Source organism: Benincasa hispida, chromosome 9 (genome assembly GCF_027475165.1).
Source record: "Benincasa hispida cultivar pf3 chromosome 9, pf3_genome.v1.1, whole genome shotgun sequence".
In the NCBI taxonomy this organism is placed as follows: Eukaryota; Viridiplantae; Streptophyta; class Magnoliopsida; order Cucurbitales; family Cucurbitaceae; genus Benincasa; species Benincasa hispida.
In genome coordinates this window covers 9,264,696-9,278,958 of record NC_143486.1, presented here as the reverse complement: position 1 = coordinate 9,278,958, position 14,263 = coordinate 9,264,696, and the positions used below count along the sequence as shown (strand labels likewise).

Genomic DNA, 14,263 nt, shown 5'->3' with positions numbered 1-14,263 from the left:
CTATGCAGCGGATTTGAGAAAAGAGTTAATAACACGAAAGTTACAATGAGTATGCAGGGGTACGGGTTGAGAAGGGATTTAGCTAACACTTCCTAAGATTGTATTCACGTCATGCGATCATGCTACACACATACAACAACAAGTCATCTCTCAATGCAAATAATATAGCTCCTAGTTTTAGAACGCATGCGATGTATATGATGATGTCTATAGGACTTATGTCTAAGCCTCTATTCTTGTCTATGCGATGATGAATGACACATATATACACAAGATGACCGCATACTACCATAACCTATTTCTAGGGTGCATGCGATGCATGTTAGCAAACAGAACTTATCTTTAAGTCTCTATCTCTTGCTTATGCAGATCTAATCTTGCTTTCTTAAGTCTAGATTCTAACCTAGCTCTCTCAAGTCTAGGTTTTTTCTTTAGACTCTCTCTCGAGTAACTCTAAAGGGGTGATGGACGCATACATAAGGCAAGATGATCGTATGCAGTGAAGATCATAGGTCATGCTAGCTAAGTACTTTTCAACCCATCCGGAAGTTTAGTTACTCATGCATAATGTAAAGAGAGTGAACAAATATAGAGATGCAGGTTCCATTTTATAAATGAAATCAAAATACAGAATGACAATGGGAAATAAAGATAGGGAGCCTGGTAGCAATTTCTTGCTTCCCAAGACTTTTACACTATTTTTATCTACTCTGCTCAAAGAATATTCTTTCTTTCACAAGAGTTGGCCTTCTCTCCGTTCTCAACACTTCCCGGCACTCTCTCGAGTTGACCAGGAACGATCTTCTGGCGTCTTCTCTCTTCTCTCGCCTCCGCCTTCTAAGTGTAAGAAAACTATGAACAAAGGCTAACTATCTTCTGTATGGTGAACTCTCTATATGGCTCAGCTAGAATAATATTGAACCGAACTTCTTTAACGAAGGTGGCCTTCGGTATTTATAGAATTTTAGGGTGAAGAGCTTTTTCTCTCAAATGATTGCACTGATGGGATGTCATTAATTCTCTGTCTGATGCGCTGAATAATTGTCACCAAAAAGTTGAGTGTACTTGCTACAGTATGTCGTTAGCGGCTCGTCAACTAAATTCGGATTCGACCATCATCAGGTTTCTGTCCCATCGTGATTTATTAAGCTTTCACCTTGATGCGCCAGCTTTATGCGGTCACCTTCTTGAGCAGATCTTCACGAATGCATACGATCGCATAGCCTTGTGATCGCAATCTTTTAATGCGTTCGGACGCTGAATTCCTTGGATCGTAACTCTACCTTGCGCCAACGCATTTTCTTGCACAAAATACATAAATTAGCCACTTTAATGCGATGGACGCATGCGATCGTAATGTTCTAAACTTAATGCTTTTGGACACGATTTTATATATTTTTATCGTCGCAATCCTGCATTGTTTTATATCTTTGTGTTGTAATAACGTACATTTCTGCCCGTTATCACCGATCCACTAAGAACCTTTGCAACTTGATCATGTAGCAAATTCCTGATCATCAAGTAACGAGGCATCGAGTATAAACAATCGTGTATCAGCCATCACGTAGCTTTTGACTATGCAATGAGCATGAAAGTCTACGCGATTGTGCAATGTGCACTGAGTATCGCATACCATGCGATCGTGTAGCTATTGACTATGCGATGAGCATGATAGTCTACACGATCGTGTAACGAGTGTCGAGTATCGTATACTATGCAATCATGTAGCTACTGACTATGCGATGAGCATGATAGTTTACACGATCGTTTGGCACGCAAGCCTTACGTCGAGTATCATATACCGCGCGATCATCTACCCATCGAGTGCCTATGCAATTATGCAGCCAACGCAACACGATCATATAGTAAACTCTACACAATCAGCTATGTGATTATTTAACAGATGCTACACGATCGTGTAGAAAACTCTACATGAACGCATAATAAAATCTAAACGATTGTTTAACTTTAGCTACAGATGTGGCCACCGTTTTGTCTTTTCCATTAAAACGCACTGCAACCTTTCTTTTGAAGCTTCACGAACGACTCAAAACTAAACGAATACAGACTCGATCGCAAGTTTAATGCCCAAAAACGTAGGGGCCCTTACAAATTAACTTTTGAAATTCAAACAAAAAGCCATAAACAGAGATTACTACCCCAAAACATCCATCAACAACCATCCACATACATTTAACATTTAAACACAATGCAGAACTTAAAACCCACCTCTACTGTAAACGATTTCAATACAGAAATGGAATTTGGAATCAGAATGCAAATCTGACTTTGATACCAATTGAAGGAACTCGTTTTAAAGAGGTTCTTGAGCGGAAGTGGATTGTCCAAATCCCATTTTGATTGAAAAACAAATTTACAGCAAACATACAAGATACACATTATTAAATAAGTTAAAACATGCTTTTGAAAAGAAATAGAGCTCAAGAGATTATACCTTTGAAGAACGTTTCTTTGTGTATACCCCTCAAACTGTCATGAACCTCGAACTCAGCAATCTTGAAGACTTTCTTCAAGAAATATCGAACCAACAAGGGACAAAACAACCAGGAACCTTCGGTATACTCAGGGTGAGAGTCCAGGAGGTCAGCTCTGACTATTTTGGTAAGGAGAGAGTTTTGAGTTTGGAGGAGGAAGAAGATTGAAGAAGACAAAACTCTTCTATCGTTAGCAAACTTCAATCGTATATCTTTAAAAAATGCGTGTCTGTGTTAGGAAGAAAAGACAAAAATAAAATTCTTTCATTCCATTTGCCATAAAAACTACTAAACCACCCACTAAGGTGGTTGGAGAGAAAAAAGGAATAATTATCCAAATAATAAAGTTAATATAAATAAATATGATAACCAACTTATCATATCTTATTTATATTAAACTATATATTATATCAAATATAACACATAATCTATAATTTTAATATTGTATCATATACAATATAAACTATAATTCATTTTCTCTATTTTATGGCATTTAATATAAATCATATTTATATTACATTTTAATAAATATTTGAATCTCATTCAAATATTTATTTCCTCCAATAAAATAATAATGTATCACATACATTATGAAAATTATATCATATATAATTGAATCAATTTAATTATATCATATATAATTAAATTCCCTCTTATTAATTTGAACAATTTCAAATTAATCCAAAAACTGATTTTCAACTAAATTCTTTTGAGCTACCAAGGGGACTTTATGGGCCTGTAGCTGGAAGCTCCAACGATACATGAATAATTAATTAAACTCTTTAATTACATTATCCACCATCTGTTAACTGTCGGACACTCCATTAAAGACTGACAGTTGCATTTTTCGCATTACAGATATATTTCTGTATCCATTGGATATAACCAATCAACAGTACGATAATCCTTCACAAATTGCTCGCAAGTACAGTTGGGCCAAATTACTATTTCATCCATGTAGTTATATCTAACTTCTTAAGTATCACTGATCCCTTTAATGAACAATAGATCATAGTCCTACTATGACTAAACCCCTCTCGGGCCAAAAGAGGATGTGACGTCACATTGTTCAAGACCCAGAATCAGCCGTAAGGGAGCAATTTATCTACTTATTCATTCTTCGGGAAAGGAGTTAATTCCATCTTGTGTAGTTGTGTTCCCAACTCCCCAATTAAACGAATCCCCGAAATGGTAGGTTTGTTGAGTCGGCGATCTGGCCACTCTCACCCATACAAATAAAAGGACCGCCCTCATAGGCAAAAGTTCACAACTCACTCTGGATTAAGGTTATGTTACCTATGATCATCCTGGTAAAATGAAAGTTTCTATTATGAACAGTGTTATATAATGAGACTAAACATTTCGTGGTCCAGTCTTATGCAAATTCCTTTGTATAGAATATCCCCGCTCGCATGTCTAATACATGAATGATCAGGATAAGATCATTTATAACACTTTACAAAAATTGTAACTTACAAAGTAGGCCATACTCGTAATGTCACCAAGATAAGGTATCAAACCTTACCTTATCCATATACTACAGACCATTTAGGTTATCACTTAAACATGATCCATCTGTATGTCTCCACATACATGTTTAAGTTACAACGATAATATTGGATATTAGTTTATTGGTTTGTGGTTAATGAAACTAAAATATCACATATTTCATAGATAAAGTGAATAAAATATCCTATATTATAAATCATATAAGAGTTTGTTCATACATGGTTTACAAACTATAGGATCCTATGAGATTTAGGGCATCAATCCCAACAGTAACTATAGGGATAAGACAATAATTTGATCAAGATGTAGTTATGAGCATTTCGTGAAGGGTCGACTTACTTTTGATTGGTTATATTTGCAGAAACAAGAATATATCTACAGTGTGAAGAGTACAACTATCGGTCTTTGGTAGAGTGACCGACAATTAATGAATGTTGGTTAATTAACTAAAGAGTTTAATTAATTAATCTTATATCATTGGGCCTCTAATCTGCAGGTGGATTAGGTCTTTTGCTAGCTCACGAAGGATAAAACAAGGAACAAATAGTTTTGGAATAATTTGAATCGTTCAAATTATTCAAGGAAAATTTTATATTAATGTGATTCGTATAAAGTAATGTATATTGATACATTATATAGTTCATTATGAATATGATTTATGATTAATACTATGTCTAAGAGAGATAAATATTTGAATAAGATTCAAATTAGTATAATGTATACTAATGCATTATAGTTAATTATAAATATGATTTATAATTAATAAGAGAAATAAATATTTGAAGAGATTCAAAGTAATGTATATTGATACACTATAATATATATTTAATTATAAGTGTGATTTATAATTAATACTATATAATAAAATAGAGTAATATATTTGAATATGATTCAAATATTAATTATATGAATGTGATTCATATAAATACTATAGGTTAAAATTAATATGATTGAGATTCAGATTAAAACTATAGATTATGTAAGAGGATATCATTTGAATATGATTCAAATGAAAATTTAAATATATAATTAATAATAATAACACCTAAAGGAAGTCATCCTACGTTAACAGCAAGGGAGTTGTTACTCCCCTTCCACATTCCTTCATCTCTCTTATGTTGAAGAAAAAACCTGTAGAAGAAGTGTTTGGTTAGTTATGTAAAAGTTACAGAAGAACTGTCAAAAGAAAAAAGCCTCTCTTAAGAATTCTCTGTATTTTCCTTCCCTCTCCCAATACCAAAGATCCCATAATCTTTTATTCCTTGCCAAAGAATAACAAGGAACCCCTTTTGGTGGTGTCTCATTCGTTGGAGAAGAATTGTTGTATGAGTTCGTGGGAGAAGATTGTGTTGTTCATGACATGGAGAAGAAACACCATGAAGAGGAGTCTTCAAAGGTAAGTTCCTCATTATCAGTTCTCCATTTCTACTAAGCATGCTTATATTGATGTTTATCCTATAAATGTATCTTTGAATGTATGTTTGCTTATCTATATTTTGAGTGTTTTCAAATTGAATTACGATTGCATGACGTTCATGCGCTTCCACGAGTTCCTTCATTCCCAACATTAGGAACAATAATCTAAAGAGGAGTCCGTCTAGTTACCACAACTTTCCAAATTGTTTGATCAATAGACTTCAGATAGGTAGTCATTTGAACTTTCCAGTATGAATGGATTGTTCCATCTAGAATAGAGGACGGGTGGTGGAGTCGCCTTCTTCGATTCCTTCCATGATCGAGATACCTGAGATATAGGTGACCCTATCTGAAACCAATTGTAAAAGCTATCAGATGACTTGTCTCTCAAACATAGATGTTAAATAGAAAACACAGACAAGGCTATTGAAGGAAATCTAAACAGAGATCTCCATGAACAGCGGAAGTGGATTGTTCCAAATCTCATTCAAAATGAACATAAATAATTATAGTCTTATACAAAAACGAACAGATTATGCATAATTATAAAATTACAACATGCTTCTTAATAAAGAACAAAGGGATAAAGTATGCAAACCTTTGAAGAACCATTCTTCAAGTATCCTTTGATTGTTCAACAACTGGTTCAACAACACAAACTCGAATACAATGATCAAAACTCGAACTCAACGAACGACTGAATGAACCTCGATCCCAATCGAGTCTAACTCAATCCTCGAACTGAACAGGAAAACCACCACAATGATTATCTTGGTATTCTCGGTGTGAGAATCCAGGAGTTGTGGGCTCTGTATGATCTTGGATTGAGGAAAACAGGAGGTAGATGATCGAGTAAGTGGGAGAGGAAGCTGTCTATCATATAGATAAAATACTCAATTGTTTAAAAGATGAAGTCTATCGTATAGACTTTGCTACTCGATCGTGTAGCAACGATTAAGCGAGTAACTATCGTATAGTAAACTCGAGCTCGATCATGTATGCTCTCTATGCTATCGCTTAGTAAAACCTTTTTACTTGATAGCGTTTTTCGTGAGATTAATCCGAATGAATCATCAACTAATTTTGGAAAATAATTTTCTTTTTATCTCACAGTTACCATAAAACTTCCAATAACCTCCCACTCAATTCGGTTATTAGAGAAAAAAAATAATTAATTATCATATAATTAAGATGTTATAAATAAATATAATAACCAACTTGTCATATTATATTTATAACCTATAGTTTTAATATTTCATCATATGAAACATATAAACCATAGTTCTTTTTCTATTTTATGGTATTTAATATAAATCATATTTATATTAATTCCTCCAATGATAATGAATCAATTTTATCACATATAATTGAATTTCCCCTTGTTAATTTGAACACTTCAAATTAACCCAAAATCTGATTCTCAACTTGAACCCATTGAGCTACCAAGGGGACCTCATGGACCTATAGCTTGAAGCTCCAACGGTACGTGAATAACTGGTTAAACTCTTTAATCACGAGATCCACCATCCTTTAACTGTTGTCACTCCTCTAAAGACTAACAGTTGCATTCTTCGCACTACAGATATATTTTTGTGTCCATATGACCAATCAGCAGATGATGACCCTTCACAAATCGCTCGTAAGTACATGGGTCAATTTACCATTTTGCCTATGTAGTTACATCTAACTCCTTAAGTACCACTGATTCCTCTAATGAAAAATAAGTCATAGTCTTACTATGACCGAGTTCTCTCTTCCCAAGAGAGGGTGTGGCCACTATGTTCATGACCCGGAATCAACCCTTAAGGGAGAAATTTATCTACTTACCCCTGCTTCGGGGAAGGAGTGAATTCCGTCTTATATAGCTGAGTTCCTAGCTCCCCAATCAAACAAAACCCCAAAATGGTAGACTTGTTGAGTTGGCAATTTGGCAACTCTCACCCATACAAATCAAAGGACCGCTCTCATAGGTAGGAGTTTCTAACTTATTCAGGATTACAGTCATGTCACCTATGGTCATTTTAGTGAATTTTAAGTCTCAATTATCAACGGCGTTATATAAAGAGACTAATCATCTCATGGTCCGGTCTCATACAAACTCTTTGTATAGGATATCCCCACTCGCATGTCTCCACATGAATGGTCAGGGTCAGACCATTTGTAGCACTTTATAATAGTTGTAACATCTACAAAGTGGGCTGTATCCGTAGTGTCACAAGGATAAGACATCCCTCCTTTATCCTTATACTACAGACTATTTAGGTTATTACTTAAGGCATGATCCACTTGTATGTCTCACATACATGCTTAAGCTACAACAAATATTCGTTTATTAGATTTAAGTAAATGCTTAAAAAATAACATTTATTTTATTAATAACAATATGTGTACAAAATGTTTACAAACTACGAGACCACCGAGAGAATTAGGACACCAATTACAACAACTATAACAACAAAATACCAACAACAAGAGATCAAGTAAAGACAGACAAAAGTTGGAAACCCAATTCGATAAAAATCTACCTACGTCTAGGGGGCAGTGTGCCCATGAAAGATAATCCACTAATATTAAAGTGTCAAACAATTACAACGTGGTACTTGTCTGTAATACATCGACTATTACAACGACTCATGTAGAACTCAACTCACAAATCACCTAGGCTCCTCTTAGATCGGAGATTGCCTCTCAAAAGAACTTAGGCTCCTCCTAAGTATGATACTAACACTTCGGCTTCAGACAGTGTGTGAGACTCCGCTCCAACTATATTATATTCTCTCTTACTCAGTGAACTCCTTTCACTGACGAATCTTAGATACTCCCTGGAGAATTCCTTCTTGAGAATGAAGTCTTAGATTCCCTCTAAGACTGTGAATCACTTCTCTACCGCAATGCCTTAGGCTCCCTCTAAAATTGAGAATTCCTTCTTAAGATGATAAAGAACAAATCAATAAGATCTAATGAAACGCTCAAGATCGACAATGACAAAAGCTTCACAATCTCATGGATTGACACACTTATTTTCAGCACAAACACAATACAACAACACCAATATTCTCCAAAACGGTCAACCCTAAAATTGAGCAAAACATAATATATATATATATATATATATATATATAGTTTTTAGAATTTATGTTTTGAAAGAATAAATCAACTCTGCAAGGAAAAAATATAGTAGACAACGAAATTTGAAAAATCCTATTGACAGACAAGGAAATAATCTTCTACAGAATCTGCTATCTTTCACATTACAGATGTTACTGAGAGAATCATAACATGTTGTGGACATGTTACAAAAACATGTTGTTCAAGTTTACCTATGAAAAATAAGTTAATCATGTTGCAATAACAAATACCCTAACACAAATAAATTACAAATATTTTCTGCATTTATACATAGTTTAATGGTAAGATATCAATGACTTTCAGAAAAATAGGTGGTTTGATTTTCAAACCCCACAATTCTCGTATTAAGAAATAATTGCAATAAGTTAAAAGAAAAAAAAAAGTTTTACGTATAAATTAATGTAATAGATAACTAGTATATATATTTTAGTTAATCTTAGTCAAGTGGTTAATTTTACATTAGTACTTGGGATTATTATTATTATTATTATTATTATTTTTTAAGATTTTCCACTAGAACTATAAATAATAGCTGTTTATATGTTTGTATTAGCAGCTATTTGAATGTTTTGAAGGTAGAATGTTTCTTATTTTGTCATTGATTTGGCTCTATTTAAATATGTAGAATCGTCGAAATGAACCAGCTTAATTGATATAGTACATGTAATTCAATTTTCAAGGTTTAAAGTTCGATTTCCCTCATTCCACATATTTAATTCAATATCTTTACCAAAAAAAAAAAAAATCACTAACACATAAATTTTCAAAATTTAAGATTTGTATCTATTTGGTTTCTGAATATTCAAAATTCTAAATTTAGTCCAACTCTATAAAACTCAGATATTTACTAGATACAAAATTGAAAATTGAGAGCTTTATAAATTTAAAATTCAAATTTATATCTAATACATCATTTTTTAAAAATCTATTTAATTTTTTGATCTATTAGACACATAATTGAAAGTTTAGAAATCTATTAAATATAAAATTGATAAATGTAAAAACTTATTGATACATTTTTTTTTTAAGTTTAGGGACCAAATAGATACAAAATCAAAGATTTAAGGATTAAACTTACATTTAACCTCAAGTTTATGGATCAAATGACAAAAAATAAAGTAGGTCAAAACTACAATAGGGAGATAATTAGTTGTGTAATTTTACCCTATGTAAAGAGATGATAAATTATTCATAATAAATGCAAATTTCAACTTAAAAGAAAAGGAGATTAGCAAAAGTAACAAAGGATATTTGTAATTTATATAAATAGGGTGAGAGAAGATATTTCTCAATTTCATCAAATTTCCATTTTCTTCCGTTCAGATATTTTAGAACAAAGCTTAAGCTGCAATAATCAATGGCAGTCGAAAACAAATCCGCAACATTTTCTCTCTTTAATCATCAATGGGTTCAATATTCGAAGTACCGTTATCCACTACAAAGGCACAAAATTCCCTCTTTTTTCAATCTTAAACCCCTCTCAAAACCCCCGAGAACAATGCTCTGTATCTCCGGCTATGGCGGTTTTTGCTCAATCCTCTCATCTTCTCACCTATCTTGACCGTTCCAACCCCCAAATCTCCAATAATCATAGCCCCAAAACCCTATCTTTCTCCAAAAATCTGCATACCCACAAGCCGACGGTAAGAAAAACTCAAGAAATCTCAGTCCTAGGCGCCGCGGTCTCTAATTCGAACATCAACCAAACCCAGAACTTAGAATTACAAGAACTATGTCTTCAGGGGAACCTAGAACAAGCGATGAAACGTCTGGAATCGATGTTAGAGCTCCGGATTGAGGTGGAAGAAGATGCTTACATTGCTTTGTTGAGGCTGTGTGAGTGGAGAAGGGCGCCCGATGAAGGGTCTCGAGTCTACGAACTTGTTTCGAGTTCCAAATCTCGTTTGGGCGTTGGGCTCGGTAATGCTTTGTTGAGCATGTTCCTCAGATTTGGTAATTTAATTGATGCCTGGTATGTGTTTGGTAAAATGTCTGAGAGGGACGTGTTTTCTTGGAATGTATTGGTGGGTGGGTATGCTAAAGCGGGGTGTTTCGATGAGGCTTTGAATTTGTATCATAGAATGTTGTGGGCTGAAATTAGGCCTGATGTATATACTTTTCCCTCTGTTTTGAGAACTTGTGGTTGTGTTTCTGATATAGCTAGAGGCAAGGAGATTCATGCGCATGTCATAAGATTTGGATTTGAGTCGGATGTAGATGTGGGCAATGCTTTAATCACTATGTACGTGAAATGTGGTGACATAAGTAATGCAAGGATACTGTTTGATAAAATGCCAAAGAGAGACCGGATTTCGTGGAATGCAATGATTTCGGGCTACTTCGAGAATGGTGGGGGATTGGAAGGATTGAGATTGTTCTTCATGATGCGTGAGCTTTCAGTTGATCCAGATTTGATAACTATGACTAGTGTAGCATCTGCATGTGAGCTTCTAGATAACGAGAGATTAGGGAGAGGAATCCATGGATATGTAGTTAAATCAGAGTTTGGAGGTGATGTTTCGATGAATAATTCTTTGATTCAGATGTATTCAAGTCTTGCGCATTTGGAGGAAGCAGAGAGAGTCTTTTCACGAATGGAGTCAAAAGACATCGTATCGTGGACAACAATGATAGCAAGCTATGACAGTCATAAGCTGCCTTTTAAGGCTGTGGAAACTTATAAAATGATGGAGTTAGAGGGCATACTGCCGGATGAGATTACTTTAGTTAGTGTATTATCTGCTTGTGCTTGTTTAGGCCATTTGGATTTGGGTATAAGGCTTCATGAGATTGCCATCAAGACTGGCCTCATATCACATGTCATAGTCTCAAATTCTCTTATTGATATGTACTCAAAGTGTAAATGTGTTGACAATGCCTTGGAAGTATTCCGCAATATATCAGGAAAGAATGTCGTATCTTGGACTTCACTTATCCTTGGGCTACGGATTAACAATAGAAGTTTCGAGGCACTGTTATTCTTCCGTCAGATGAAGGAATCAATGAAACCAAATTCTGTAACTTTGATTTCCGTCCTATCAGCATGTGCTAGAATAGGAGCTCTAATGCGTGGAAAAGAGATTCATGCACATGCTCTACGTACAGGTGTTGGGTTTGATGGCTTTTTACCAAATGCTATTCTAGACATGTATGTAAGATGTGGGAGGAAGGTGCCTGCACTAAACCAATTTAACTCTCAAAAGAAAGACGTGACGGCGTGGAATATACTTCTTACTGGTTATGCTGAGCAGGGACAAGGAAAGCTTGCTGTTGAGCTATTCAACAAGATGCTTGAATCAGAGGTAAATCCAGATGAGATTACCTTTATTTCTCTATTATGTGCTTGCAGCAGGTCAAGTATGGTTATGGAAGGGTTGGAGTACTTCAATATAATGAAAAACAAGTATAGTCTGACTCCTAACCTGAAACATTACGCATGTGTGGTCGATCTACTTGGCCGTGCTGGGCAATTAGACAATGCTTATGATTTTATACAGGACATGCCAATTAGGCCGGATGCAGCCATTTGGGGAGCCTTGCTAAATGCTTGCAGAATCCACAGAAATGTTGAGCTTGGAGAACTTGCAGCGACACGTGTATTCGAAAAGGACAATAAAAGCGTTGGGTATTACATTCTTCTCTGCAATCTCTATGCTGAATGTGGTAACTGGGACAAGGTTTCAAAAGTTAGATCACTGATGAGAGAGAGAGGACTATCTGTAGATCCTGGTTGCAGTTGGGTTGAAATAAAGGGGAAAGTTCACGCTTTCCTCAGCGGCGATAATTTTCACGCTCAGTCGAAGGAAATTAATGGCATTCTGGATGGGTTTTATAGCAAGATGAAGGAAACTGGTTTCGGTGATTTGAAGACTAGTTTCATGAGTGAGATTGAATCTTCTAGAGCTGACATTTTTTGTGGGCATAGTGAAAGGCAGGCCATTGCTTTCGCATTGATCAATACAGCCCCGGGGATGCCTATCTGGGTGACAAAAAACTTATACACGTGCCATAGCTGTCACACCTTGGTAAAGTTCATCTCGACGATCGTACGTAGAGAAATATCAGTAAGGGACGTCGAAGAGTATCACCATTTCAAGGATGGAGTCTGCTCATGTGGGGATGAGGGATACTGGGGAAAACCTGATATAGGATGAAACAATTTTCCAGACTTCCACATAATCTTAATCGTCCATGGCAATGTTGAACAGTGTAAGGTCGCTTCCCGGTTGCTCGGAGATTGTACGAAAGGTCGAAAACAAGAATCGACAAGATATATGCCAACTTAACTGCCATGCCAAACTTGAGGAAGCCAGTTTGGTTGTCTCTGATGGCTGAAAAGATATGTGTGGTGCTGCCATGGAACTTTGTTGAGGTAAGCTTTCGGAAGGAGATATGCAAATGGAATCCATATAGCTCTGGTAAATCATATATGAAATTCCCCCATTAGAGTAACACATTGAAGTATCCATGTCAATACTTGATAAATTACAGAATGAATATACTCATATTAATTATCATAGCTTTTCCTTTCTGTAATTATAGGTCGAAATACTATTTTGAAAATTGTTTAATTTTATTTCTTATACTTTCCGTCCTTCAATCTTAGTCCTGTACTTTCAATCAAACTCAATTTTAATCTCCAATGCTAGTTTATGATTGATTTTTAAAATCTGTTTGTTATTTAATAGCATTTTCACTACAAAATTTAAAAACATATTCATATATTGTATTTTTTTTTGCATGAAAATTGTTATTATTATTTAATTTATTTCTGTAAAAATTAATTTTAAAGAACTAAATTTAAAATTTATTGAGGATTAAAATTGAACGAATTTTGTAGTAGGGAGATCAAAATGATATTTTAACTAAAAATTTAAAATATGATAGATGAATAAATTTTAGGCTTTTGTACTTACTAAAAACGAGAATGAAGATTGTAGTTCAATATAAATTAATTATGGCGTAAAGAACATGCAATCTGTGACTAAATTGTTAAAGGTTCTTTTTTTTAATGAAAATTAAAATTAATTAAAGTTAATATTCAATCAAATATTTCTATGTTTATATTGACTTATACATTTTAACTACCTTTTAAATTAAAATCTAATTTTTAAGGTCCCGTTTGGTATTTATTTAATTTTTTGTTTTTGTTTTTGAAAATTAAGTCTATTCCATTTACATTTCTTATAATGATTTGCATTTTTATTAAGTATAAAGGTTGAACTTTTAGCCAAATTTTAAAAATAAAAACAACTTTTTGAAAGCTACTTTTTTTTTTTTAGTTTCCAAAATTTGGTATGGTTTTTTAAACAATTGGTGAAAAGTAGATAACAAAAGAAGAAATTTGGAGGTAGAATTAATGTCCATAAGCTTAATTTTCAAAAACAAAATGGTTATCAAACGAGGCTTAAGTATGCTACCAAACACATTAAAAAATAGGAAAATTCTTATAAAGAGAAAATTTTTAAAAATATTTACACTTTATAGCAAAAATTCTAAAAGTGTTTTGTACTTTTTGGTTTATAATAAAAATTTAAGGTTCCGTTTGGTAATAGTTTCTCTTTTGGTTTTTAGTTTTAAATTAAACTTATAGACACTACTATTTTCAAAATTCTTCTTTTATCATCTATTTTTCACCAATGGTTTAAAAAATCAAGTCAAATTTTGTAAACTGAAAATAGGAGAGGAGTTGACTATTGCGTTATAACTATGTT

At 34.1% G+C, this 14,263-nt stretch overlaps 1 protein-coding gene across 1 annotated transcript; it reads left to right on the top strand.

The window, feature by feature from the left end:
- Positions 1–9,843: 9,843 nt before the first annotated feature.
- Positions 9,844–13,218, top strand: ECB2 (Tetratricopeptide repeat (TPR)-like superfamily protein). Its single transcript, XM_039042980.2, has one exon. The coding sequence runs from the start codon at positions 10,067–10,069 to the stop codon at positions 12,701–12,703; it is 2,637 nt and encodes an 878-aa protein (XP_038898908.1). The 5' UTR covers positions 9,844–10,066; the 3' UTR covers positions 12,704–13,218.
- Positions 13,219–14,263: the final 1,045 nt, after the last annotated feature.

Coding starts and splice junctions, on each gene's coding strand:
- ECB2 (XM_039042980.2), top strand. CDS start 10,067: ATGGCGGTTTTTGCTCAATCCTCTCATCTTCTCACCTATCTTGACCGT.